Source organism: Lithobates pipiens, unplaced genomic scaffold (genome assembly GCF_037356315.1).
Source record: "Lithobates pipiens isolate NorthernLeopardFrog02 unplaced genomic scaffold, aLitPip1_a1.2 Scaffold_23, whole genome shotgun sequence".
Lineage (NCBI taxonomy): Eukaryota > Metazoa > Chordata > Amphibia > Anura > Ranidae > Lithobates > Lithobates pipiens.
Genome location: NW_027507785.1, coordinates 606650 through 634613, shown reverse-complemented (window position 1 = coordinate 634613; position 27964 = coordinate 606650). Strand labels below are relative to the sequence as shown.

The window sequence follows — 27964 nt, the reverse complement described above, 5'->3', positions numbered from 1 at the left end:
TACAACGCACGCATCACCACCCACGCCGAGCACCATCCATCCCTCCAGTCTCCACAACGCACGCATCCCCACCCATACTAAGCACCATCTATCCCTCCAGTCTCCACAACACACGCATCACCACCCACGCCGAGCACCATCCATCACTCCAGTCTCCACAACGCCCGCATCACCACCCACACCGAGGATCATCCATCCCTCCAGTCTCCACAATGCTCGCATTACCACCCACACTGAGCACTATACATCCCTCCAGTCTCCACAACGCACACATCCCCACCCACACCGAGAACCATCTATCCCTGCAGTCTCCACAACGCCCGCATCCCCACCCACACCGAGCACCATCCATCCCTCCATTCTCCACAACGCCTGCATCACCACCCACGCCGAGCACCATCCATCCCTCCAGTCTCCACAACGCACGCATCCCCACCCACGCCCAGCACCATCCATCCCTCCAGTCTCCACAATGCACGCATCCCCACCCACGCCAAGCACCATCCATCACTCCAGTCTCCACAACGCACACATCACCACCCACGCCGAGCACCATCCATCCCTCCAGTCTCCACAACGCACGCATCCCCACCCACGCCGAGCACCATCCATCCCTCCAGTCTCCACAATGCACGCATCCCCACCCACGCCAAGCACCATCCATCACTCCAGTCTCCACAACGCACACATCACCACCCACGCCGAGCACCATCCATCCCTCCAGTCTCCACAACGCACGCATCCCCACCTACGCCGAGCACCATCCATCCCTCCAGTCTCCACAACGCACGCATCACCACCCACGCCGAGCACCATCCATCCCTCCAGTCTCCACAACGCACGCATCACCACCCACGCCGAGCACCATCCATCCCTCCAATCTCCACAACGCATGCATCACTCAGGTGTAGGCGTCACTTCCCGTATCCCGAGTGACACGCTCGTTGGTCTGTTTGCTGTGTGCTCTGTCCTTCCCTATTTTTTATCCACGGAGGAATTTGATGGATGACGGTGACGTTAGAGAAGTGTGAAGTTCCTCTTGTCCATCTCCTGAATCCAAGTGTTCCCCATTAAAGGCTATTTGCTGTATACCTTACAGCAGTAAGGTAATTACCTGGTGTGGCCAGCACTAACACGTGGAAATCACCTAACGGAGAGAGTTGGCTTGGCACTGTGAACACACAACTACACTATGTTTACTTGGTTGTGATATTTCACCACATTTTTCACGATTGGACTATCTATGGGTCACCTTGATTAAGCCCAATCGGTCTTGAAGTTTTCTGTTATATGCACTTCATCACTTGATATTATGCATTTTATCACAGCACTATTGCCGTAAATATTTAAATATTTAAATACTTGTATATCACCTTCAAGTTTTAATATTTTGATATGCTATGCACATATGCACTTTGTTATATTTTTATTTTTTTCCTAACATCATTATTTTAGATATATTAAGCACGTCTGTACTGTGTTTTTTAGTTTTTATTATTTACATTATTATATTTTTGATACCTTTTTTAAGATACAGATTGAGTATTTAGTAGCTGCTGAGTTCTATTTAGGAGCGCAACACCATTTTTTACTTATCTGTATCAAAACTCCTGCATTCAGAAAGTGCAGCAAACCCACAGGATATAATACCCTGTTTCCCCTAAAATAAGACCTAGTGTGATTGTCGGTGATAGCTGCAATAAAAGCCCTACCCCCCAAATAAGCCCTAGTTAAAGTCCTTGTAGGTCTTCTTTTCAGGGTAGGGCTTATTTTTGAGGAAACAGAGTAGGCCTTATTTGGGTGGTAGGGCTTATATTGCAGCCAACACCGACAATCAGGCTAGGTCTTATTTTAGGGGAAACAGGGTAGAAGTCTATGGATGAGTGCAGCAAACCCACAGGATATAATAGAAGTCTATGGATGAGTGCAGCAAACCCACAGGATATAATAGAAGTCTACGGCTAAGTGCAGCAAACCCACAGGATATAATAGAAGTCTATGGCTAAGTGCAGCAAACCCGCAGGATATAATAGAAGTCTATGGATGAGTGCAGCAAACCCACAGGATATAATAGAAGTCTATGGATGAGTGCAGCAAACCCACAGGATATAATAGAAGTCTATGGATGAGTGCAGCAAACCCACAGGCAAGCTGCAGGCACACTGCATTGCACCCACGGTGTGGATAAACTGCAGCACATCACTCGGTGTATTGCTTCACATTGACATGAAGATCTCTTCCTTTCTGCTGCTGGCACCACTCTGGAGACCACAAGCCGGGATAAGAGGTGGAGTGCAGTTGGTGTCACTCGGCATGGGACAGGAGCCAGCACTACAGAGGAGACATCGGATTATGCGGCTCTTGGTCCTTATTACACCTCCAACTTTACAAAGAGTCACTCTGCACTGCACTCTGTGATGTTCTGGAATGGCGGATAAGCAAGCCCAGACCATCATCTACCAGTCACTTGTCTGTGATCAACAGGTTGCTGTCTATGGTTGCTACCTGTTCGGGTTTTGAATCATGTGTCCGGGTTTCAGTCCGCCTGAAACCCGGACACAATATTTAAATAGAAATGTGGCTCAGAACTGGGCCTGATAGGAGGATGAGGAGGCTCTATGCACGACACATTACTATTCTCTCCAAAGGTGTCCCAGGTCTGTTACAATCCTGTAGGGTGTGCTAAAAAAATGCTTTTGTTGTCCACCTCTTGGCTTGAAGAAAAAGTGGTAACCCTATTGCTGACCCCCCACCTGATTGGATATCAAACCTGAAGAATTCAACTTAAACCCATGGTGAAGGCAAAGCCAAACCTCATTTGTAATGCCCCGTACACACGAGAGGGATTAAGTCTGACAGACTTCCGACGGAGTTCTAGCGGAGTTCCGCCGGAGTTCTGGCGGACTTTTCGACCGAACGGACTTGACCACACACCATCACACCAAACTCCGACGGAGTCGAACGTGATGACGTACGACTGGATTCGACGTAGGAAGTTCCTAGACAGTAGCCAATAGCTGCCCTAGCGTCGGTTTTAGTCCGTCGGAGTAGCACACACACGAGCGGATTTTTCGAAGGGGACCGGGTCCGGCGGAGTTCCGTCGGGAAAATTTAAAGCATGCTTCATTTCTAAAGTCCATCAGACTTTAGCTTTGCTAAAGTCCGTTGCAGCCCACACACGATCGGATAGTCTGACGGACTCAGCCCGTCGGACTTTGGATGTCGAAAAGTCCGCTCGTGTGTACGGGGCATAACACTTTTGAAAAGCCTCATGAAATATGATGGATCTTTAAAATATAATAATAATAATGAAGCGGCCATAACCCGTTGCAGGGCGGCCTTGACTGAATGGGCTTACCGATTACCTTCTCCTGGCCTGCTCCTCCGTGTCTAGGGGTTCCCAGGGTTGATACCCAATGACTTGTACACTGACACAGATAAAGCCCTTTCAAAGGTTTTATTTTGCAGTAGAACTTTCACAGAACACAGTCTCTTAGGGAACAGAGGGCACGGGGTGAAGAACTCAGGTACCTTGAACTGCAGGTTTAACAAAGTCTCTATTTCCAACCAGAGAGTAGCCACTCGCTGCTGGGTACTTCAAGGCTGAACAGACCTCTAGCCAGAGGTCATGGCAGTCAGCATGTTGACTCAAAACCTAAACAATCAACTGAAGATGAACAGGAACCTTTTTCCAACTTTACCTGCAACGTTTCCCGCTTCCTTTATGGTACTGGAAAAGTGTGGACTCATCAATGTCCTTCCCAACTGTGTAACCAGGCACTTCTCAGGATGCCACTTGCCGGCCCTCCTCCTAAGAGTCCTCCCCCGGTCACTTGCACGAGCTGTGGTGCCCCACCAAGCCAAGAGCACACCCGGACACTTTGAATCCTCCCTCAGTTACTGCGCCTCGGACCAGCAGGTTCCGAGACTCGGGAACAGACGGATCCCTACCCCAGACCAGATGGGTCTATCAGGGGCCACTGACAGGAACATGCTGTGGGATGTCAAACACCCCATGACCAGGACCCCTCACGGGGCTACCCCGGTCCTGGAACCAGAACAGACCACACGGGTCTCACAAACAATTCCGGAACCTCGAACACGTTACCCACACCTGCTTAAGTACACCCTACCAGACTCCTCAGCGGGCCCGGCACTCCCTCTGATTGGTTCAGAGAGGGCCGATACCAAAACATCCAACCATACCTGGTTCTAGCCTGTCATGTGCACCTCACCGTCCACATGACCAGGCAGAACATCAATCATGGCCCGGCCAGACTGGTGTTAAGGCCTACCTACACAATTAACCCTTAGTACTGAGCAAAAACTAAATTTACAATGCGTGTGACATCTGAACCCAAATGTCATCCGCTACAATAATAATAATAATAATAATAATAATATCTGATTTTCAGGTCACAGTATCTGGATGTTCGGATCCCTGTATTCCCGGCACCAGAAAAAAGTTTGGATCTTCAATTCATAAATGTTGCTATGAGTGTGTCTCATGTCCAGAAGGAGAGATCTCCAACATTTCTGGTAAGGTTTGTATTTGTCTTTATGAAGTACTGTACATCTCTGTCATCCCCGTGTTTTATCCTTTTATAGACCGATTCCGGCACTCCTCTCCTACATGGAAAAATCATCTAATTACTCAAAACTCCCAAACATTTTATATGGGTTTGTTTTTTAGCAGAGACCTTAGGGAATAAAATGGCAGTCATTGGAACTTTTTATGTCACACGGTATTTGCGCAGCAATTTTTCAAACACTTTTTAGGTCTCATGAATTAAAAAAAGCAATTATCCCAATTTTTTGTATAATGTGAAAGATGATGGAATGGCGCCAAAGTTTGGGGCTTAAAAATCTCCATAGGCAAAGTTTTCATTGTTTTTTTTTACAGATTCCCCATTTAGAGTTAAAGAGGAGATCTGGTGCTAGAATTATTGCTCTCGCTCTGACGTTTGCGGTGATACCTCACATGTGTGGTTGAATGTCGTCTACATATGGGGGTGCCACTTACGTATGCGCTTGCTTCTGTGTGTGAGCACGTGGGGACAGGGGGGCACTTTGAATTTAGTTTTTTTATTGTTTATTTTATTTTTATATTTTGACACTTTCCCTTTATTTATTTTTTTGATCACTTTTATTCCTATTAGAAGGAATGTAAACATTGTTTGTAATAGGAATAGGGCATGCCAGTAGGGTTGTCACATCTCTGGGATTAATGACATTATTCAGACAGCATACTTGCCAGTGAGGTGTCCCCAGTGTCACCCAAGTGTCTTCTCATCTCTGTCCCCATTCCAGTGACCACACACTCTTCTCTATTTACTTCTGCTGGTTTCTGCCCCCCTCACTGACATTCAGAGTTTACACCTCAAGGCTTTAAGTGGCCAAAACCAGCAGGTACCCCCTCAGGACAGACCACCAGCAGCTAAATGACCCCTCTTCTCCCTGTCTGTGTGTCTCATTGATGACAGGACCGTCCAGCTTCACAGGAGCCCAATAGAAGGAACAGCGGGTGCAGCCGATCGCTCACTGCTTGTAACACATTGGAGCTCCTCACAGCCTACAGAAGGGGACAGCAGGAGACACTTATGGAGTCCACCACTGTTGCCTCGCTGTACACCCCACTGTCCACCTGACTACTGCCCCCTGTCCATCCAGCTGCCCAACCCCCAGTTCACCCCACTGCCCCCCTCAAGTTTACCCCGCTGCCCCTCTATCCAGCCCCCTACCCCTCTGTCCACCCCGCTGCCTCCTGTCCAACCCAATGCTCCCCTGTGCACCCCGATGCCTCCCTGTCCGTCCCTCTGCCCCCTTGTCCATTCTGCTGCCCCCTGTCCCTCCCTCTGCCTCCCTGTCCACCTCACTGCCCCCTTGTCCATTCTGCTGCCCCATCCACTCCTCTGTCCCTTTGTCTATTCTGCTGCCCCCTGTCCCTCCCTCTGCCTCCCTGTCCACCCCACTGCCCCCTTGTCCCTTCCGCTGCCTACCTGTCCATCCCTCTGCCCCTTGTCCATTCTGCTGCCCCCTGTCCATCCCGCTGGCTCCATGTCCATCTCGCTGCCCCCTGTCCATCCCGCTACCTCCATTTCCATCCCGCTGCCCCCTTATCCATTCTGCTGCCCCCATGTCCACCCCTCTGCCCCCTTGTCCATTCTGCTGCTCCCCCTTTGCCCCTTGTTCATTCTGCTTCTCCCTGTCCATCCCGCTGCCTACCTGTCCACCCCTCTGCCCCTTGACCATTCTGCTGCCCTCCTGTCCAACCTGCTGCCTCCCTGTCCATCCCTCTGCCTGCTTGTCCATCCTGCTGCCCTCCTGTCCACACTGCTGCCTCCCTGTCCACACCTCTGCCCTCTTGTCCATTCTGCTGCCCCCTTGTCCATCCTGCTACCTCCCTGTCAACCCCTCTGCCCCTTTGTCCATTCTGCTGCCCCCCTGTTCATCCTGCTACCTCCCTGTCTACCCCTCTGCCCCTTGTACATTCTGCTGCCCCTCTGTCCCTCCCATTGCTCCTTTGTCCATTTGGCTGGCCCCCTGTTCATTCTGCTGCCCCCTTGTTCATTTTGCTGCCCCCTGTCCATTCTGCTGCTCATTGTCATCTGCATGTGTAGGATCGCTGTCTCCTATGGCAACGGTCTTATAACAGTTTCTAACACAAGTTGTAACAAGCTTCTGTACTTCCCCTACAACCTCCTCTTGTAGATCTTCACTCAACTGAGCTCCCAGTCTTTCACTAGACTTGCTAATCCACTGCCACTGGATCTCCTAAGCTCTTTCAACCTTCTCACTCAGTATCTTCCTCAATCGTCACCCCCGTGTCCCAGCTGGGTCCCTAGCTTGGCACTCACAGACTAGGGATGAGCTTCGTGTTCGAGTCGAACGTATGTTCGACTCGAACATCGGCTGTTCACCCGTTCGGCGAATACCGAACTTTATGGGCCATTTGCACCAAATTCATGTGGCGCTCATGGCCCACAATGCACTGCATCATCGCAGTGGATTGCTGGCTCATGATTGGCCAAGCATGCACTGTGACCCCGCATGCTTGGCCACTCACAGCGCCGGCAGTGAGGAGAGCCATGATTGGCCACAGGCTCAGGCTGTGTAGTACACGCCCCACACTATATAAGGCCGCCAGCGCGGCGGCCTTGTGTAGTGTGTTGGCGTCTGTAGGAGTTAGTGGGTGTTCTGTGTACCTTCACAGTATACACGTTCATTATTGGCTGATTTTGCGTTCTTGCTCTTCTGTAGTGGTTGTTGTCTGCGTGCCCTGACCGCAGTATACACCGTTATATCCACCTATATAGCTAGCTATCTTGCTCTTTTTAAATAGAGCTTGCAGTCAGTTGTAGGAGATTGTGCGTGCTGTCTGCGTGCCCTGACCGCAGAATACACTGTTATATCCACCTATAGGGATGAGCCGAACACCCCCCCGGTTCGGTTCGCACCAGAACTTTCAAACGGACCCCAAATTCGTACGAACATTAGAATCCCATTGAAGTCTATGGGACTCGAACGTTCGAAATTAAAAGTGCTAATTTTAACGGCTAATATGCAAGATACTGTCCTAAAAAGGGTTTGGGGACCTGGCTCCTGCCCCAGGGGACATGGGTCAAAGCAAAAAAAGTTTTAAAAACTGCCATTTTGGCGGGAGCACTGATTTTAATGACGATTAAAGTGAAAAAAAAAGTGACATATTCCTTTAAATATCGTGCCTGGGGAGTGTCTATAGTATGCCTGTGAAGTGCCACGTGTTTCCCGTGTTTAGAACAGTCCCTGCACAAAATGACATTTAACGGAAATAACGTCATTTAAAACTGCTTGCGGTTTTAATGTTATATCTGGTTCCTGCAATATGGTTGAAAATCATTCAGAAAAAATGGCATGGGTAGCCCTCCCTGCCCATTACCAGCCCCTTTGGGTCTTGTACGGATATTAAGGGGAACCCCCGTACCCATATTAAAAAAAGGAAATACGTGTGGCCCCCAGGCCCTATATACTCAGAACAGCAGTATACAGGCGGTACAAACAAGACAGGGAATGTGTAGATTTGTTGTGTTAAGTAGAATCTGTTTGTAATTTTCAACTGGTACACTTTTAAAGTGTAGCTCCAGACAAAAAAACTATTTTTAAGCTTTTTGGAAAACATAGGGAAGGGTTATCACCCCTGTATAATTAGTTTTGCCGTCCGTCTTTTTTCATCTCACTTGCTGTTGTCTCCTTCCGTTTGCAAGTAGGAGATGTTTGTAAGTTGGATGTTTGAAAGTAGGGGCCTGCCCTATATGCTCTGCAGAAATGGCGGAACAAGGTGTTGGTGTTGCCACAACATTGTAAGCCCTCAAAGTGACTCTTGGTGGGCGCTGGAGCGCCCTGCTGTGAACGATTATATCAAGAATTGTAATTACATGCCATTGTTGAACAGTGGTAGAAAAATTGACCTTTGGTGTTTGTGGTGCTGGTGCCACAACACTATAAGTCCTCACAGTTACTCTGGGTGGGCACAGGAACGGGCCCTCCTGTGAAATATTATATCAAGAATTGTAATTACATGTCCCTGTTAAACAGGGGCTGAAAAATTGGGCTGCTGGCACTGGTGCTGGTGCCACCACACTGCAACCTCTCCCATATACTCTAGTTGTAGTGCAGGAATGAGCCCTGCTGCAAAGCATTGCATCAAAAATTTTAATTAAACACCCCTGTTAAACAGGGGCAGAAAAATTGGGCCTTAGGCACTGGTGCTGGTGCCACGACACTGCAACCTCTCCCATATACTCTAGTTTTAGTGCAGGAATTAGCCCTGCTGCAAAGCATTGCATCAAAAATTTTAATTAAACGCCCCTGTTAAACAGGGGCAGAAGAATTGGGCCTTAGGCACTGGTGCTGGTGCCACCACACTGCAACCTCTCCCATATATTCTAGTTTTAGTGCAGGAATTAGCCCTGCTGCAAAGCATTGCATCAAAAATTGTAATTAAACGCCCCTGTTAAACAGGTGCAGAAAAATTGGGCTGATGGCATCACCCAGAACCAAAAAAGTTCTTCCAACATATCAGCGGAGGAGGAAGAGGATAGGCAATCAACATAAAAGGACAGTCACTCAGCATCAGCATAGACAGCCCTGAAGGGATGTGATATTTAAAAAAAAATGATTCAGTTACATCAGCTTCAGGTGCTTGGTAGCTGTGGGTGATCCAGGACTGATTTATCTTGGTGAAGGTCAGTCGATCAACTGATTCGGTGGACAGGCGCACCCTGTGATCGGTAACAAAGCCACCAGCAGCACTGAAGGTGCGTTCCAAAAGAACGCTGGATGCAGGACAGGCCAGTAGCTCAATTGCATACTGTGCAAGCTCTGGCCAGTGACCCATCCTCAAGACCCAGTAAGCCATAGGATTTTCAGTGGGAAAGGTGTCCAACTCTGACCTTGCCCCTAGGTGTTCCTGCACCATGTAAATTAGACGCTGGCGATGGTTGCTGGAACCGATCATACCTTGGGGCTGCAGACTAAAAAATTTTCTGAAAGCATCGGTCAGACGGCCACCTTCTCCACCGCTCCTTCTGACCGATGCCTCAGCAACACATTGTCCAGGACCAGGAGTTTGTAACCTCCCAGTCTCTGGGAACGCATTGCACAGACCTTTCTACAAGGCCTCCCGGAGATGTCTCATCCTCTGCTCCCTCTGCGACGGCAAGATAAGGTCGGCAACCTTACCGTTGTACCGTGGATCAAGGAGAGTGGCCAGCCAGTAATGGTCCCTCTCCTTGATCCGAAGAATACAAGGATCCTTCCGCAGGCTTTGCAGGATCAGGGAGGCCATGCAGCGTAGGTTAGCTGAGGCATTTGGTCCGGAGTCCTCTGGGTCACTAAGGACAACATGATCCGCAGCTACCTCCTCCCAGCCGCGTACAAGTCCACGGGTTTCTTGGGACTGTAAATCATCCCTACAAGACTGCTGCTGCTGCTGCTGATGCTGAGTGCCAGCCTCCACCTCCATGCTAACACAATCATCCTCCTCCTCCTCCCCTCATCCTCTTCCTGTGTGAAGGGTGGCACAGCAGGAACACTGTCTGGATAAAGTGGGCCTTGACAGGCAAGGAAGTCCTCCTCTTCCTGCCTCTGTTCTGCCTAAAGTGCCCTGTCCATTATTCCACGCAGCGTATGCTCCAAGAGGTGGACAAGAGGTACAGTGTCAATGATGCATGCACTGTCACTGCTCACCATCCTTGTGGCCTCCTCAAACGGTGACAGGACAGTGCATGCATCCCTGATCATGCCCCACTGGCGTGGTGAGAAAAAACCGAGCTCCCCTGACCCTGTCCTGGTGCCATAGTCGCACAGGTACTCATTGATGGCCCTCTGCTGCGTGTGCAGCCACTGCAGCATGGCCAACGTTGAGTTCCACCTGGTGGGCATGTCACATATAAGGCGGTTCTTGGGCAAGTTCAACTCCTTTTGGAGCTCAGCCAGCCGAGCACAGGCATTAAATGATCGGCGGAAATGCACACAGACTTTCCTGGCCTGCTTCAGGACATCCTGTAAGCCCGGGTACCTGCCCAAGAACCACTGAACCACCAGGTTAAGTACGTGTGCCACACAGGGCACATGGGTCAGTTGTCCCTGTCGGAGGGCAGAGAGGAGGTTGGTGCCATTGTTGCAAACCACCATTCCTGGCTTAAGCTGGCGTGGCGTCAACCACCTCTCGGCCTGCCCCTGCAGAGCTGACAAAACATCCGCCCCATTGTGGCTCCTGTCCCCCAAAAAAACCAGCGCAAGCACGGCATGGCATCGTTTTGCCTGCATATTTGCGTAGCCCCTGGAACACCTACGGAGCACCGCTGGTTCTGAGGACAGAGCACTGGAAGAGGCCATGGAGGAAGAAGAAGAGGAGGGGGTGGAGGAGAGAGGTATGTCACAACCAATAGTAGCATTTTGGAGGCATGGTGGCGGAACAACCTCCAACACTACTGCACCTTGTCCTGCATCCTTCCCAGCTGCCAGAAGAGTGACCCAATGGGCGGTGAAAGACAGGTAACATCCCTGTCCATGCCTGCTGGACCATGAGTCAGCGGTAATATGCACCTTAGCGCTGACCGCCCTGTCCAGCGAGGGAAGGACATTGCCTTCCACATGCCGGTAGAGAGCCGGAATCGCCTTCCGTGAAACAAAGTGGCGTTTGGGGACCTGCCACTGAGGAACCGCACATTGTACAAACTCACGGAAGGGGGCCGAGTCTACCAACTGAAAAGACAGCAGTTGAAGTGCTAGCAATTTAGCCAAGCTAGCATTCAACTGCTGGGCGTGTGGATGGCTGGGAGTGAACATCTTTCGCCAGTCCAGCAGCTGGGGCAGGGAGATTTGCCTGCTATAATCGGACGTGGGTGTACTGCTAGCAGAGTGCCCGGAAGCACTTGGCTGTGACACACCTAATTCTACACCTTCATTCCTCTCAGAGCAGGTTTCAGAGAGGACTGAAGGTCTAGTGGGGTTGGAGATCCCAGCTGACAAGGAGCAAGGAGAGGTCCGCTTTGTTCTTTGGTGTGGGTCTTTGAGGTACGCTTGCCAACCAGCTGCATTGCAGGTCAACATATGTCTGGTCAAGCATGTGGTGCCCAAGCGGCTGATGTTTTGGCCACGCGAGATACGCTTGAGACATATGTTGCAAATAGCAGCGGTGCGATCTGATGCACTCGTCTCAAAAAAGGCCCACACCAAAGAACTTTTAGAATAACGTGCAGAGGCAGCGCCCTGCACAGGCGGAGCTCTGCGGTGTGATTCAGTCGGTGTGCTGCCCCTAAGCTGGCCCCCGGAGGGCATCCTGCCTTGTTGGACATGTGCCTCCTCCTCCTCCTCCTCCTCTCTCCTACCAGGCACCCAGGTGGAGTCAGTGCCCTCATCATCCCCTCCCTCTTCATCACTGGAGCAAACCTGGCAGTATGCTGCAGCTTGTGGAACATGACTGCCAGATTGCTGTCCTTCTTGAGCATCCCCTCTCTCTGCATTCACGCTACTGCCTTCCTCTAGCTGAGTATCATCATTAGAGCTTACAAAACACTGGGCATTCTCCTGGAGCATATACCCAACACTGTGCTCAAAGAGTTCAGGAGACTCCTCAGGAGGACGTGGTGGGTCTAGGGAAGGAGTCACTGATGATGATATTGAGAGGAGGGAAGATGATGCGTTGGCAGCTGCTTTGCTTTGCTAGTACCCTGAGCCTGGGTGAGAGAGGATGAGGCGGATGAAGAGGGCTTGGTCATCCACTCTACCAAGTCGTTGGTAGACATGTGCATTCGTTTTCGTCCGAATGCATTTTCGTCCAAATTTCAGCTATTTTCGTTTTCGTTTTGACAAACGATAACGAAAGCACAAAATCCGAAAAACAAAATATCCGACATAAATAAATGCTTTATTTTCGTTTTCATTGTTACAACAGTTCGATATAGAATAGGAGATTCGATGTGACTCTGACAATAACAATCTGTCTGTAGAACCTGTGGTCGAATGTGCCTAACCTTACCTCTATTAGTCCAAGATTATATACAGAAAATATTCGACAGAGAAAAAAGATTTGACAGAGAGAAAAGATTCTGCAAGTTACTGTCCTAAAAAGTGTTTGGGGACCCGGGTCCTGCCCCAGGGGACATGTATCAATGCAAAAAAAAGTTTTAAAAACTGCAGTTTTTTCGGGAGCAGTTATTTTAATAAAGATTAAAGTGAAACAATAAAAGTGTAAGGCCGCGTACACACGCGCGGACTGTTTGCCCAACCTTGTTCGTCAAACAGTTTCGGCAAACAGTCCGCTCAAAATTTGCATGAGCGGACTTGCCCACACACGAGCGGACTGTTTCAGCGAACTGTTTGCCAAACAGTCCGCTCAACTTTTGAAATGAACGGACTCGCCCACGTAAGGCGGAGGCAAATCCGCCCATTTCGAGCGCGTGTACAGGTAGGCGGGGCCCGCGAAGGAGACGTCGCGGGCTCCGCCGCCTGGAATGGGCTTAAAGGGGAACCCCAACGCCGAAAAAAATCGGCGTGGGGGTTCCCCCAAAGTCCACACCAGACCCTTGTCCGAGCACGCTACCCGGCCGGCCAGGAAAGGGGGGCGAGCGAGCGCGCCCCCCCTCCTGAGCCGTACCAGGCCGCGTGCCCTCAACATGGGGGGTGCCTTGGGGAAGGGGGGGCCGCGCGGCCCCCCCACCCCAAAGCACCTTGTCCCCATGTTGATGAGGACAAGGGCCTCTTCCCGACAACCCTGGCCGTTGGTTGTCGGGGTCTGCGGGCGGGGGGCTTATCGGAATCCGGGAGCCCCCTTTAAGAAGGGGGCCCCCGGATACCGGCCCCCCACCCTATGTGAATGAGTATGGGGTACAATGTACCCCTACCCATTCACCTGTGAAATAAAGTACAAAAAAAACCACAACACAGGGAAAAAATATTTTATTGCACAGCTCCGGGGGTCTTCCGTCTTCGGGGGTCTTCTCGCCGGACTCCTCCGCTATCTGTGTGTAGCTCTTTTACTAGCGGAGGAGTCCGGCTTTCTTCCTCCCCGCCGCCGGCCTCTTCTCCCGACTTCGGGGGTCTTGTCCCCCTCTTCGGTTCTTCTGCCGGGCCACCGCGCCTTCTTGTAGCTCTTTTACAGGCGGTGGCCCGGTCTTCTGTCGCCGCTGCCTTCCGTTCTTCTGTCGCCGCCTTCGGTTCTTCTGCCGGGCCACCGCGCCTTCTTGTAGCTCTTTTACAGGCGGTGGCCCGGTCTTCTGTCGCCGCTGTCGCTGTCGCCGTCGCCGCCTTCCGTTCTTGTTCTTCTTCTTGTTCTTCTTGTTCTTCTCCAGGAGATGTTGACACGTCGCTCTCTCCGGCCGGAATGCCAGAGCCGTGCTGTGCGGTCACTTATATAGTGACAATGGGGCGGTGTCACATGGTATATGTCACATGGGTTGGTCACATGGGTTGATGTCACATGGGGACTATGACATCGTAAGGGGGCGGGGTCACCATGTGACCAACCCATGTGACATATACCATGTGACACCGCCCCATTGTCACTATATAAGTGGCAGCGGAGCGTGTCCCTGGCATTTCGGCCGGAGAGCTCGTCGAGTCAACATCTCCAGGAGAAGAAGAAGAAGAAGAAGAAGAAGAACAAGAAGAAGAACAAGAACGGAAGGCGGCGGCGGCGGCGGCGACGACGACAGCGGCGACAGAAGACCGGGCCACCGCCTGTAAAAGAGCTACAAGAAGGCGCGGTGGCCCGGCAGAAGAACCGAAGGCGGCGACAGAAGAACGGAAGGCAGCGGCGACAGAAGAACGGAAGGCAGCGGCGACAGAAGACCGGGCCACCGCCTGTAAAAGAGCTACAAGAAGGCGCGGTGGCCCGGCAGAAGAACCGAAGAGGGGGACAAGACCCCCGAAGTCGGGAGAAGAGGCCGGCGGCGGGGAGGAAGAAAGCCGGACTCCTCCGCTAGTAAAAGAGCTACACACAGATAGCGGAGGAGTCCGGCGAGAAGACCCCCGAAGACGGAAGACCCCCGGAGCTGTGCAATAAAATATTTTTTCCCTGTGTTGTGGTTTTTTTTGTACTTTATTTCACAGGTGAATGGGTAGGGGTACATTGTACCCCATACTCATTCACATAGGGTGGGGGGCCGGTATCCGGGGGCCCCCTTCTTAAAGGGGGCTCCCGGATTCCGATAAGCCCCCCGCCCGCAGACCCCGACAACCAACGGCCAGGGTTGTCGGGAAGAGGCCCTTGTCCTCATCAACATGGGGACAAGGTGCTTTGGGGTGGGGGGGCCGCGCGGCCCCCCCTTCCCCAAGGCACCCCCCATGTTGAGGGCACGCGGCCTGGTACGGCTCAGGAGGGGGGGCGCGCTCGCTCGCCCCCCTTTCCTGGCCGGCCGGGTAGCGTGCTCGGACAAGGGTCTGGTGTGGACTTTGGGGGAACCCCCACGCCGATTTTTTTCGGCGTTGGGGTTCCCCTTTAAGCCCATTCCAGGCGGCGGAGCCCGCGACGTCTCCTTCGCGGGCCCCGCCTACATGTACACGCGCTCGAAATGGGCGGACTTTCCGAGTGGGAACAGTTTGCTCATTTCGAAAGTAGCCTACACACGGGCGGACTGTTCGCTCAAACACAGTTTCAGCGGACAGTTTTTCGGAATTTCCGAAAGACTTTGTCCGTCCAACTGTCCGCTAAAACTGTCCGCTGAAAGCCCACACACGGGCGGACTGTCCGCCAAAACACTGTTCAGCGGACAAGGTTGGGCGAACAGTCCGCCCGTGTGTACGCGGCCTTATATTCCTTTAAATTTCGTAGTGGGGGGGGGGGTTGTCTATAGTATGCCTGTGAAGGGGCGCATGTTTCCCGTGCTTAGAACTGTCCCTGCACAAAGTGTGATTTATGCAGGAAAAAAAGTCCTTTAAAATCACTCGCAGCTATTATGAATTGTCGGCTCCGTAATACAGAGAACACTCATTGAAAGTCATTGATAAAAAAATAAATAAATAAATAAATAAAAAAGCGTGGGGGTCCCCCAAATTCAATTACCAGGCCCTTCAGGTCTGGTATGGATTTTAAGGGGAACCCTGCCTCAAATTTAAGAAAAAATTTGACGTGGGGTTCCCCCTAAATATCCATAACCAGACCCTTCAGGTCTGGTATGGATATTAAGGGGAACCCCGCGTCAAATTTAAAAAAAAATTGACGTGGGGTGATGATGATGCACCGCGTCCATGACCAGCACTGTTGTCTCTAGACACAGAGCCTGCTTGTCCTCTTTTATCGGCTCACGCCTGTCTGCCTCTGTCTGCTGGCCTTCCAGACATGGTAATGGCCTGAAGGCAGGGGTCAAGTCCTGGGAAAAAAAGTGTGGGAACTCCCACCCAAGATACATTCCCCCACCAAAAAAAAAAAAAAAGGTACGCTCATATGCATATATGCTTCACAGAAAATACAGTACAACATTTATTGTAAAGTGCCAGTTTACAAAAACAAAATAACGTGTCAAACAAAACAATCAACACAATGGGTGATGATCTTTCCCTCGCAGGGAATTTCTAATACAAATACACCCTGTTCCAAATTCTGTTACACAGCCCATTAGAAAATATCCCACAAACAGGAATAAGTATTGGCAGAGTATTGAAGAGTATTGGCAGGGTATTGCAGAGTATTGATAGGATATTGCAGAGTATTGGCAGGGTATGTATTGAAGAGTATTGGCAGAGTATTGCAGAGCATCGGCAGGGTATGTATTGTCAGGGTATTGCAGAGTATTGATAGGGTATTGCAGAGTATTGGCAGGGTATTGCAGAGTATTGATAGGGTATGTATTGTAGAGTATTGATAGGGTATTGCAGAGTATTGGCAGGGTATTGCAGAGTATTGGCAGGGTATGTATTGGCAGGGTATTGCAGAGTATTGATAGGGTATTGCAGAGTATTGGCAGGGTATTGCAGAGTATTGGCACAGTATTGCAGAGTATTGATAGGTTATTGCAGAGTATTGGCAGGGTATGTATTGTAGAGTATTGGCAGAGTATTGTAGAGTATTGGCAGGGTATGTATTGGCAGGGTATTGCAGAGTATTGGCAGGGTATGTATTGCAGAGTATTGATAGGGTGTGTATTGTAGAGTATTGATAGGGTATTGCATAGTATTGGCAGGGTATTGCAGACTATTGGCAGGGTATTGCAGAGTATTGGCAGGGTATGTATTGCAGAGTATTGGCAGGGTATGTATTGCAGAGTATTGGCAGGGTATGTATTGCAGAGTATTGGCAGGGTATTGCAGAGTATTGGCGGGGTATGTATTGCAGAGTATTGCAGAGTATTGGCAGGATATTGAAGAGTATTGGAAGAATATTGAAGAGTATTGATAGGGTATTGCAGGGTGTGTATTGGCAGAGTATTGGCAGGGTATTGCAGAGTATTGGCAGGGTATGTATTGCAGAGTATTGGCAGAGTATTGCAGAGTATTGACAGGGTATTGCAGAGTATTGGCAGGGTATTTATTGGCAGAGTATTGGCAGGGTATTGCAGAGTATTGATAGGGTATTGCAGGGTGTGTATTGGCAGAGTATTGGCAGGGTATTGCAGAGTATTGGCACAGTATTGCAGAGTATTGATGGGGTATTGCAGAGTATTGGCAGGGTATTGCAGAGTATTGGCAGGGTATTGAAGAGTATTGGCAGAGTATTGGCAGAGTATTGGCAGGGTATGTATTGCAGAGTATTGGCAGAGTATTGCAGAGTATTGACAGGGTATTGCAGAGTATTGGCAGGGTATTTATTGGCAGAGTATTGGCAGGGTATTGCAGAGTATTGCAGAGTATTGGCACAGTATTGCAGAGTATTGATAGGGTATTGCAGAGTATTGGCAGGGTGTTGCAGAGTATTGGCAGGGTATGTATTGCAGAGTATTGGCAGGATATTGAAGAGTATTGGCAGAGTATTGAAGAGTATTGGCAGGGTATTGCAGAGTATTGGCAGAGTATTGAAGAGTATTGGCAGGGTATTGCAGAGTATTGGCAGGGTATGTATTGGCAGGGTATTGCAGAGTATTGGCAGGGTATTGCAGAGTATTGCAGAGTATTGATAGGGTACTGCAGAGTATTGGCAGGGTATTGCAGAGTATTGGCAGGGTATGTATTGCAGAGTATTGGCAGGGTATGTATTGCAGAGTATTGGCGGGGTATTGCAGAGTATTGGCGGGGTATTGCAGAGTATTGATAGGGTAGTGCAGAGTATTGATAGGGTATTGCAGAGTATTGGCAGGGTATTGCAGAGTATTGATACTGATAGGGTATTGCAGAGTATTGATAGGGTATTGCAGAGTATTGGCAGGGTATTGCAGAGTATTGATAGGGTACTGCAGAGTATTGGCAGGGTATTGCAGAGTATTGGCAGGGTATGTATTGCAGAGTATTGGCGGGGTATTGCAGAGTATTGGCGGGGTATTGCAGAGTATTGATAGGGTAGTGCAGAGTATTGATAGGGTAGTGCAGAGTATTGATAGGGTATTGCAGAGTATTGGCAGGGTATTGCAGAGTATTGATACTGATAGGGTATTGCAGAGTATTGATAGGGTATTGCAGAGTATTGGCAGGGTATTGCAGAGTATTGATAGGGTATTGCAGAGTATTGGCAGGGTATTGCAGAGTATTGATACTGATAGGGTATTGCAGAGTATTGATGAGTATTGGCAGGGTATTGCAGAGTATTGATGAGTATTGGCAGGGTATTGCAGAGTATTGATGAGTATTGGAAGGGTATTGCAGAGTATGGATGAGTATTGGCAGGGTATTGCAGAGTATGGATGAGTATTGGCAATTTGGCAGGGTATTGCAGAATGCAACTTACTTACACACTAGTGACTGACCTCCTGGTATTTATTCTCTTCCCTTCTGTTCTGGGGGGAGAAGAAGGAAACTTGAAAAGTGCAGCGGCTGTGGCAACAGGAGGCACTGGGTAGAGGGGAGCGGGAGGACAGTCCGGCGCGCAGCGTGTGTCACACTGACTGATGGTCTCGCGCCAGTGCGTGCCCACGTGCACGGCCGAAGTCATGTGACCGGTTGCTAGATGCGGAGCGGCCCCTGCCTAGCAACCAGTCACTCGGCGGCTGAGGAGCGGCGCGGACTACGCGCTGCATAGCCTCAGCCCGGCTCAGACAGCTAATGGGAACGGCGTTCCCGCTGTGGAAATAGTACGGGAACGCCGTTCCCATGCGTTCCCGCAGCACTCGAGCCCTGCCTGAAGGGAGTTGGGAAAACCAGCAATTGGGTAGTGTATATTGTGCTGGAGGCACACACAACATCCACTAACTCCTGCAGATGGCAGATGGCTCAAATAGAGAAGAGCTATGTAGGTGGATATAGCGGCGTATACTGGGTTCAGAGCACGCTCAATCTCCTACCACTGACTGCAAGCTCTATTTAAAACAAGCAAGATAGCTAGCTATATAGGTGGATATAGCGGTGTATACTGGGTTCAGAGCACGCAGACAGCACGCACAATCTCCTACCACTGACTGCAAGCTCTATTTAAAACGAGCAAGATAGCTAGCTATATAGGTGAATATAGCGGTGTATACTGCGGTCAGGGCACGCAGACAACAACCACTACAGAAGAGCAAGAACGAAAAATCGGCCGATAACGATCGGTGTATACTGTGTTGAAGGTACACAGAACACCCACTAACTCCTACAGACGCCAACACACTACACAAGGCCGCCGCGTTTGCGGCCTTATATAGTGTGGGGCGTGTACTACACAGCCTGAGCTATGATTGGCCACAGGCATCCTGCCTGTGGCCAATCATGGCTCTCCTCGCTGCCGGTGCTGTGATTGGCCAAGCATGCGGGGTCACAGTGCATGCTTGGCCAATCATGAGCCAGCAATGCACTGCGAGGACGCAGTGCATTGTGGGCCGTGAGCGACACGCGAATTTGGAGCGAACGGCCCACAACATTCAGAATTCGCCGAACGGGCAAACGATGTTCGAGTCGAACGTATGTTCGACTCGAACACGAAGCTCATCCCTATCCACCTATATAGCTAGCTATCTTGTTCTTTTTAAATAGAGCTTGCAGTCAGTTGTAGGAGATTGTGCGTGCTATCTGTGTGCCCTGACCGCAGAATACACCGTTATATCCACCTATATAGCTAGCTATCTTGCTCTTTTTAAATAGAGCTTGCAGTCAGTTGTAGGAGATTGTGCGTGCTGTCTGCGTGCCCTGACCGCAGTATACACCGTTATATCCACCTACATAGCTAGCTATCTTGCTCTTTTCAAATAGAACCTGCAGTCACTTGTAGGAGATTGTGCGTGCTGTCTGCGTGCCCTGACCACAGTATACACCGTTATATCCACCTACATAGCTCTTCTCTAATTGAGCCATCTGCAAAAGTAAGTGGATGTTGTGTGTGCCTCCAGCACAATATACACTACCCAATTGCTGGTTTTCCCATCTCCCTTCAGGCCATTACCATGTCTGGAAGGCCAGCAAGGAGAGGCAGACAGGCTCAGGCCGATAAAAGAGGGCAAGCAGGCTCTGTGTCTAGAGACAACAGTGCTGGTCGTGGACGCGGTGCATCGTCATCATCTGTACGTGGCCATGGGACACGCTTGTCCTTCTTTTCGGCAGCTGGACATGTTGAGCCGCAACATGCCGAAGACTTGGTAGAGTGGATGACCAAGCCCTCTTCATCCTCCTCATCCTCTCTCACCCAGGCTCAGGGTACTAGCAAAGCAGCTGCCAATGCATCGTCTTCCCTCGTCTCAATGTCATCATCAGTAACTCCTTCACTAGACCCATCACGTCCTCCTGAGGAGTCTCCTGAACTCTTTGAGCACAGTGTTGGGTATATGCTCCAGGAAAATGCCCAGTGTTTTGTAGGCTCTGATGATGATACTAGAGTAAGGCAGTAGCGTGAGCACAGAGAGAGGGGATGCTCCCAGCCATCCACATGCCCAGCGGTTGAATGCTAGCTTGACTAAATTGCTAGCACTTCAGTCCTCTCTGAAACCTGCTCTGAGAGGAATGAAGGTGTAGAATTAGGTGTGTCACAGCCAAGTGCTTCCTCTAGCAGTACACCCATGTGCGATTATAGCAGGCAAATGTCCCTGCCCCAGCTGCTGGATCGCCGAAAGAAGTTCACTCCCAGCCATCCACATGCCCAGCGGTTGAATGCTAGCTTGGCTAAATTGCTAGCACTTCAACTGCTGCCTTTTCAGTTGGTAGACTCAACCCCCTTCCGTGAGTTTGTACAATGTGCGGTTCCTCAGTGGCAGGTCCCCAAACTTCACTTTTCCTCACTGAAGGCAATTCCGGGTCTCTCTACCAGCATGTGGAAGGCAATGTCCTTGCCTTGCTGGACAGGGCGGTCAGCGGTAAGGTGCATATTACCGCTGACTCATGGTTCAGCAGGCATGGACAGGGACGATACCTGTCTTTCACGGCCCATTGGGTCACACTTCTGGCAGCTGGGAAGGATGCAGGACAAGGTGCAGTAGTGTTGGAGGTTGTTCCGCCACCACGCCTCCAAAATGCTACTATTGGTTGTGACACACCTCTCTCCTCCACCCCCTCCTCTTCTTCTTCCTCCATGGCCTCTTCCAGTGCTCTGTCCTCAGAACCAGCGGTGCTCCGTAGGCGTTCCAGGGGCTACGCAAGTACGCAAGTACGCAGGCAAAACGATGCCATGCCGTGCTTGCACTGGTTTGTTTGGGGGACAGGAGCCACACTGGGGCAGATGTTTTGTCAGCTCTGCAGGGGCAGGCCGAGAGGTGGTTGACACCACACCAGCTTAAGCCAGGAATGGTGGTTTGCGACAATGGCACCAACCTCCTCTCTGCCCTCCGACAGGGACAACTGACCCATGTGCCCTGTGTGGCACACGTCCTTAACCTGGTGGTGCAGCGGTTCTTGGGAAGGTACCCGGGCTTACAGGATGTCCTGAAGCAGGCCAGGAAAGTCTGTGTGCATTTCCGCCGATCATTTAATGCCTGTGTTCGGCTGGCTGAGCTCCAAAAGGAGCTGAACCTGCCCAATTATATGTGATATGCCCACCAGGTAGAACTCAACGTTGGCCATCCTGCAGCAGCTGCACACGCAGCAGATGGCCATCAATGAGTACATGTGTGACTATTGCACCAGGACAGGGTCAGGGGAGCTCGGTTTTTTTCTCACCACGCCAGTGGGGCATGATCAGGGATGCATGCACTGTCTTGTCACCATTTGAGGAGGCCACAAAGATGGTGAGCAGTGACAGTGCATGCATCAGTGACACTGTACCTCTTGTCCACCTCTTGGAGCATACGCTGCATGGAATAATGGACAGGGCACTTGAGGCAGAACAGAGGCAGGAAGAGGAGGACTTCCTTGCCTCTCAAGGCCTCCTATATCCAGACAGTGTTCCTGCTGTGCCACCCATCACACAGGAAGAGGATGAGGAGGAGGAGGAGGATGATTGTGTCAGCATGGAGATGGAGGCTGGCACTCAGCATCAGCAGCAGTCTTGTAGGGATGATTTACAGTCCCAAGAAACCCGTGTACTTGTACGTGGCTGGGATGAGGTAGCTGCGGATCATGTTGTCCTTAGTGACCCAGAGGACTCCGGACCGAATGCCTCAGCTAACCTATGCTGCATGGCCTCCCTGATCCTGCAAAGCCTGCGGAAGGATCCTCGTATTCTTCGGATCAAGGAGAGGGACCATTACTGGCTGGCCACTCTCCTTGATCCACGGTACAAGGGTAAGGTTGCCGACCTTATCTTGCCATCGCAGAGGGAGCAGAGGATGAGACATCTCTGGGAGGCCTTGCAGAAAGGTCTGTGCAACGTATTCCCAGAGACTGGGAGGTTACAAACTCCTGGTTCTGGACAACGTGTTGCTGAGGCATCGGTCAGAAGGAGCGGTGGAGAAGTTGGCCGTCTGACCAATGCGTTCAGACAATTTTTTTAGTCCGCAGCACCAAGGTATGATCAGTTCCAGCAACCATCGCCAGCGTCTGATTTACATGGTGCAGGAATACCTAGGGGCAAGGTCAGACTTGGACACCTTTCCCACCGAAAATCCTCTGGCTTACTCGGTCTTGAGGATGGATCACTGGCCAGAGCTTGCACAGTATGCAATTGAGCTACTGGCCTGTCCTGCATCCAGCGTTCTTTCGGAACGCACCTTCACTGCTGCTGGTGGCTTTGTTACCGATCACAGGGTGCGCCTGTTCACCGACTCAATTGATCGACTGACCTTCATCAAGATGAATCAGTCTTGGATCACCCACAGCTACCAAGCACCTGAAGCTGATGTAACCGAATAATTTTTTTTGAAATACCACATCCCTTCAAGACTGCCTATGCTGATGCTGAGTGACTGTCCTGTTATGTTGATTGTCTATCCTCTTCCTCCCCCGCTGATATGTTGGAAGAACATTTTTGGTTCTGGGTGATGCCACCAGCCCAATTTTTCTGCCCCTGTTTAACAGGGGCGTTTAATTACAATTTTTGATTCAATGCTTTGCAGCAGGGCTCATTCTTGCACCACAACTAGAGTATATGGGAGAGTTTGTAGTGTCGTGGCACCAGCACCAGTGCCTAAGGCCCAAATTTTCAGCCCCTGTTTAACAGGGGCATGTAATTACAATTCTTGATATAATATTTCACAGGAGGGCCCGTTCCTGTGCCCACCCAGAGTAACTGTGAGGACTTATAGTGTTGTGGCACCAGCACCACAACCACCAAAGGTAAATTTTTCTACCACTGTTCAACAATGGCATGTAATTACAATTCTTGATATAACCGTTCACAGCAGGGCGCTCCAACGCCCACCAAGAGTCACTTTGAGGGCTTACAATGTTGTGGCAACACCAACACCTTGCTCCGCCATTTCTGCAGAGAATATAGGGCAGGCCCCTACTTTCAAACATCCAACTTACAAACGTCTCCTACTTGCAACGGAAGGAGACAACAGGAAGTGAGATGAAAAAAGACGGACGACAAAACAAATTATACAGGGGTGATAACCCTTCCCTATGTTTTCCAAAAAGCTTAAAAATAGATTTTTTGACTGGAGCTACACTTTAAAAATGTACCAGTTGAAAATCACAAACAGATTCTACTTAACACAACAAACCTACACAGTCCCTGTCTTGTTTGCACCGCCTGTATACTGCTGTTCTGAGTATATAGGGCCTGGGTATGGGGTTCCCCTTAATATCCGTACAAGACCCAAAGGGGTTGGTAATGGGCAGGGGGGCTACCCATGCCATTTTTCTCAATGATTTTCATCCATATTGCCGGAACCAGATATTACATTAAAATCGCAAGCAGTTTTAAATGACATTATTTCCGTTAAATGTTATTTTGTGCAGGGACTGTTCTAAACACGGGAAACACGTGGCACTTCACAGGCATACTATAGACACCCCCCAGGCACGATATTTAAAGGAATTTTTTTCACTTTAATCATCATTAAAAATCAGTGCTCCCGCCAAAACGGCCATTTTTAAAAACATTTTAGGCATTGACCCATGTCCCCTGGGGCAGGAGCCAGGTCCCCAAACCCTTTTTAGGACAGTATCTTGCATATTAGCCATTAAAATTAGCACTTTTTATTTCGAACGTTCGAGTCCAATAGACTTCAATGGGGTTCTAAAGTTCGTACGAATTTTAGGTCCGTTTGAAAGTTTTGGTGCGAACCGAACCGGGGGCTGTTCAGCTCATCCCTATCACAGACAGTCCTCAAGCGTCACCCCACTGGCCTGCTCGGTCCCTGGCTTGACACACAAGACTGCTCTGCAAGTGTCACCTCCGCTGGCTGGGTCCCTGGCTTGAGACCTTGCTGAAGTTTCCCAATTGTTCACCATCCCCGGTTGGTGAGAATACTGCTCTGGTACTTGCTTCAGCTACTCACTGTGATCTCCTGTAACAAGGCGGTTGGTCCCTTAGTGGCGACAGCTTCTCCTCTACCTCCGTCAACGACAGGTTCTTCGGACGGCAGAACCGTCACTTCTGGTTGAACTGCAAGCCGCAGTCCCAACCCTACTCTGCTCTCTTGCTTCTGGATAGACCCTTAGACAGCCTCGCAGCCAGATGTCCCCAGGATAGGTACATTTAAGAGCAACCCTGGCTAAACAGACCTAAATTTGAATAGTTTTCCAATTTCCAAAGAAAATAAAATAGAAAATAAAGGTGTAGCGGATGACATTTGGGATCAAATGTCACACGCCTGTAAATTTAGTTTTTGGCCTCAGAACAGTAAAGGTTCTGAGGGTTAATTGTGTAGGTAGGCCTTAACACCAGTCTGGCCAGGCTGTGTTTGTAAGTTCTGCCTGATCATGTGGACGGTGAGTTGCACACGACAAGCTAGAAGCAAGTCTGGTTGGATGTTTGGGTATCGGCCTTCTCTGAGCCAATCAGTGAGAGTGCCGGGCCCGCTGAGGAGTCTGGGAGGGGGTAGTTAAACGGGTGTGAGTCATGTGTTCGGGGTTCCGGAGTTGTTCGAGAGACTGTGTGGTCTGGTCTGGTTCCAGGACCGGGGTAGCCCCGTGAGGGGTCTCGGTCATGGGGTGTCCGACACCCCGCAACAGTGGCCACTGATAGACCTGCCTGGTCTGGGGTATGGATCCGTCTGTTCCTGAGTTTCGGAACCTGCTGGTCCAAGGCGCAGTAACTGAGGGAGGATTCGTCAGGTCTGTCTGCCAATCCCCCCCCTACTGATGGAGCATTGTGGATGACAATAGAACAAAAAGAAAACTTCACCTCTCCCAAAACAGCTGAAATGTAAAGACTGATCAGATCCATTAGAGATACCCTTTATTACCAAAAGTATTGGAACGCCTGCCTTTACCTTGACCTTGCTTTGTGCACAGGTCCAAATCATTTGGTGGAGGGGGGATTATGGTGTGGGGTTGTTTTTCAAGGGTTGGGCTTGGTTTGGGGTGAAGAAACTTGACTGGACTGCACAGAGTCCTGACCTTTCCCGCCCTTCCTGTCCAGGCCCCTTTTCAGTGCTCTCACATTTTGAATGACAATTACTCAGACACATTTCTCTTTGTTTCTGTTATAACATTTTCAAAATAAATAATCTTTCTTCATATTTTTAGGTAAAAATGTATTCTGTTCCATTTCTCTGGTGAAAATTCCCCAAATCGGTGTATATTATTTGTGTGAAAGTTATAGTCTACAGACTATGGGATATATTGTATATGTGAAGATTGATAAATCCTGATGTAGTGACGGCCAATCTAATTTCCTGAGGCCCTAAAATGCACTGATTGAAGCTCTGACCCCGATGTTCATTGTGTTTGTATTGTTCTTCTTGCAGACAGTGAAAACTGCATGAAATGTCCTGATGAAGAATGGCCAAATAAGAAGAAGGATCGGTGTGTTACAAAATTGGTGGAATTTCTCTCCTACACTGATGACACCATTGTTGTAGTATTTTCGGCTGTCTCCATCCTCTGTTGTCTTCTGACTGGTTTAATATTGAGGATATTTATACATTACCAGGACACCCCCATTGTTAAAGCTAATAACCGGAACCTGAGCTATCTTCTCCTGGTCTCCATCATGTTGAGCTTCCTCTGTGTCTTCTTGTTCCTCGGCCATCCAGTAGATGTGACCTGCATGCTCCGTGTCTCCTCTTTTGGTGTCATCTTCTCAGTTGCCGTCTCTTCTCTTCTTGCCAAAAGTATCATGGTGTGTATTGCTTTTAAAGCCACCAAACCTGGGAGTCCCTGGAGGAAATGGATGGGAGCCAAACTACCCAATTTTATCATTTGTGTCTTATCACTGGTTCAAGTCTTAATCTGTGTCACTTGGTTGTCTATTTCTCCTCCCTTCCAGGATCGGGACACTCACTCTTATCAGGGGAAGGTCATCATTCAGTGTAATGAGGGTTCAGTTATCGGCTTCTACTCTGTCCTGGGATATATGGGGCTTCTGGCAGCTGTGAGTTTCATTATCGCTTTTTTAGCCAGGACATTACCGGACAGTTTTAATGAAGCCAAGTTCATCACCTTCAGCATGCTGGTGTTCTGCAGTGTCTGGATTACCATGATCCCGGCCTATCTGAGCACCAGAGGGAAATACATGGTGGCTGTGGAGGTTTTTGCTCTAATAGCCTCAAGTTCTGGACTTCTTGGTTGTATATTTTTCCCAAAATGTTACATAATTCTGTTCAGACCTGACCTGAATACAAAAACATGTATCCACTAATAAGTATGGAGCAACGCTGGGTTACCAGTAGTTATAGCATTATCTCTATTATTGGTAATTGTAGTATTTTGCTAATGTATTGAGAATAAACATTATTAAAGTGGATGTAAACCCAAATTTTTTTTTTGTTTGATGTCATAATGTAGAGAATAAGATTTCCTATCATTTGAGCCCAGTCTTGCCACACAGAGTCCCCTCCTCTCCTCCCCCATCCTCTCCTCTCCCCTCCCCTCTCCTCTTCCCTCCCCTCCTCTCCCCACCTCTCCCCTCCCCTCACCTCCCCTCCCCTCCCCTCCCCTCCCTTCCCCTCCCCTTCCCTCCCCTCCCTTCCCCTCCCCTTCCCTCCCTTCCCCTCCCCTTCCCTCCCCTCCAACTCTCCCAGGATTGGCTGCCTTTACTGTGTTTTGACTGGATGTTTCTCATCATGGGGTGGGATCTACAGATCAGGGTGAGAGGAAACGTATGCTGCAGTTCGCACCAGAACTTTCCAACAGACCAAAAATTTGTGCGAACTTTAGAACCCCATTGAAGTCTATGGGACTCGAACATTTGAAATAAAAAGTGCTAATTTTAATGGCTAATATGCAAGATGTTGTCCTAAAAAGGGTTTGGGGACCCGGCTCCTCCCCCAGGGGACATGGGTCAATGCCTAAATTTTTTTTTAAACTGCTTTTTTTCCTGGAGCACTGATTTTAATGACGATTAAAGTGAAAAAAGTGAAATATTCCTTTAAATATCGTGCCTGGGGGGTGTCTATAGTATGCCTGTGAAGTGCCACATGTTTCCCGTGTTTAGAACAGTCCCTGCACAAAATGACATTTAACAGAAAAAAAGTCATTTAAAACTGCTTGCGGTTTTAATATAATATCTGGTTCAGGCAATACGGATGAAAATCATTGAGAAAAATGGCATGGGTAGCCCCCCATGCCCATTACCAGCCCTTTTAGGTCCAGTCCAAAAATCTATTTTTAAGCTTTTTGGAAAACATAGGGAAGGGTTATCACCCCTGTATAATTTTTTTTGCCGTCCATCTTTTTTCATCTCACTTCCTGTTGTCTCCTTCCATTTGCAAGTAGGAGATGTTTGTAAGTTGGATGTTTGAAAGTAGGGGCCTGCCCTATATGCTCTGCAGAAATAGGGGCCTAAGGTGTTGGTGTTGCCACAACACTCTAAGCCCTCAAAGTGACTCTTGGTGGGCTCTGGAGCTCCCTACTGTGAACGATTATATCAAGAATTGTAATTACATGC

The 27964-nt window shown here is 49.6% G+C and overlaps 1 protein-coding gene across 1 annotated transcript in view; it reads left to right on the top strand.

Moving 5' to 3' along the window:
• LOC143926785 (vomeronasal type-2 receptor 26-like) overlaps positions 1-26716 on the top strand; it is a 62225-nt gene extending 35509 nt beyond the window's left edge. Inside the window, exon 3 of the mRNA XM_077450832.1 lies at positions 25824-26716. Coding sequence (XP_077306958.1) covers positions 25824-26716 — 893 coding nt within the window. The remainder of the gene's footprint in view (positions 1-25823) is intronic.
• Positions 26717-27964: the final 1248 nt, after the last annotated feature.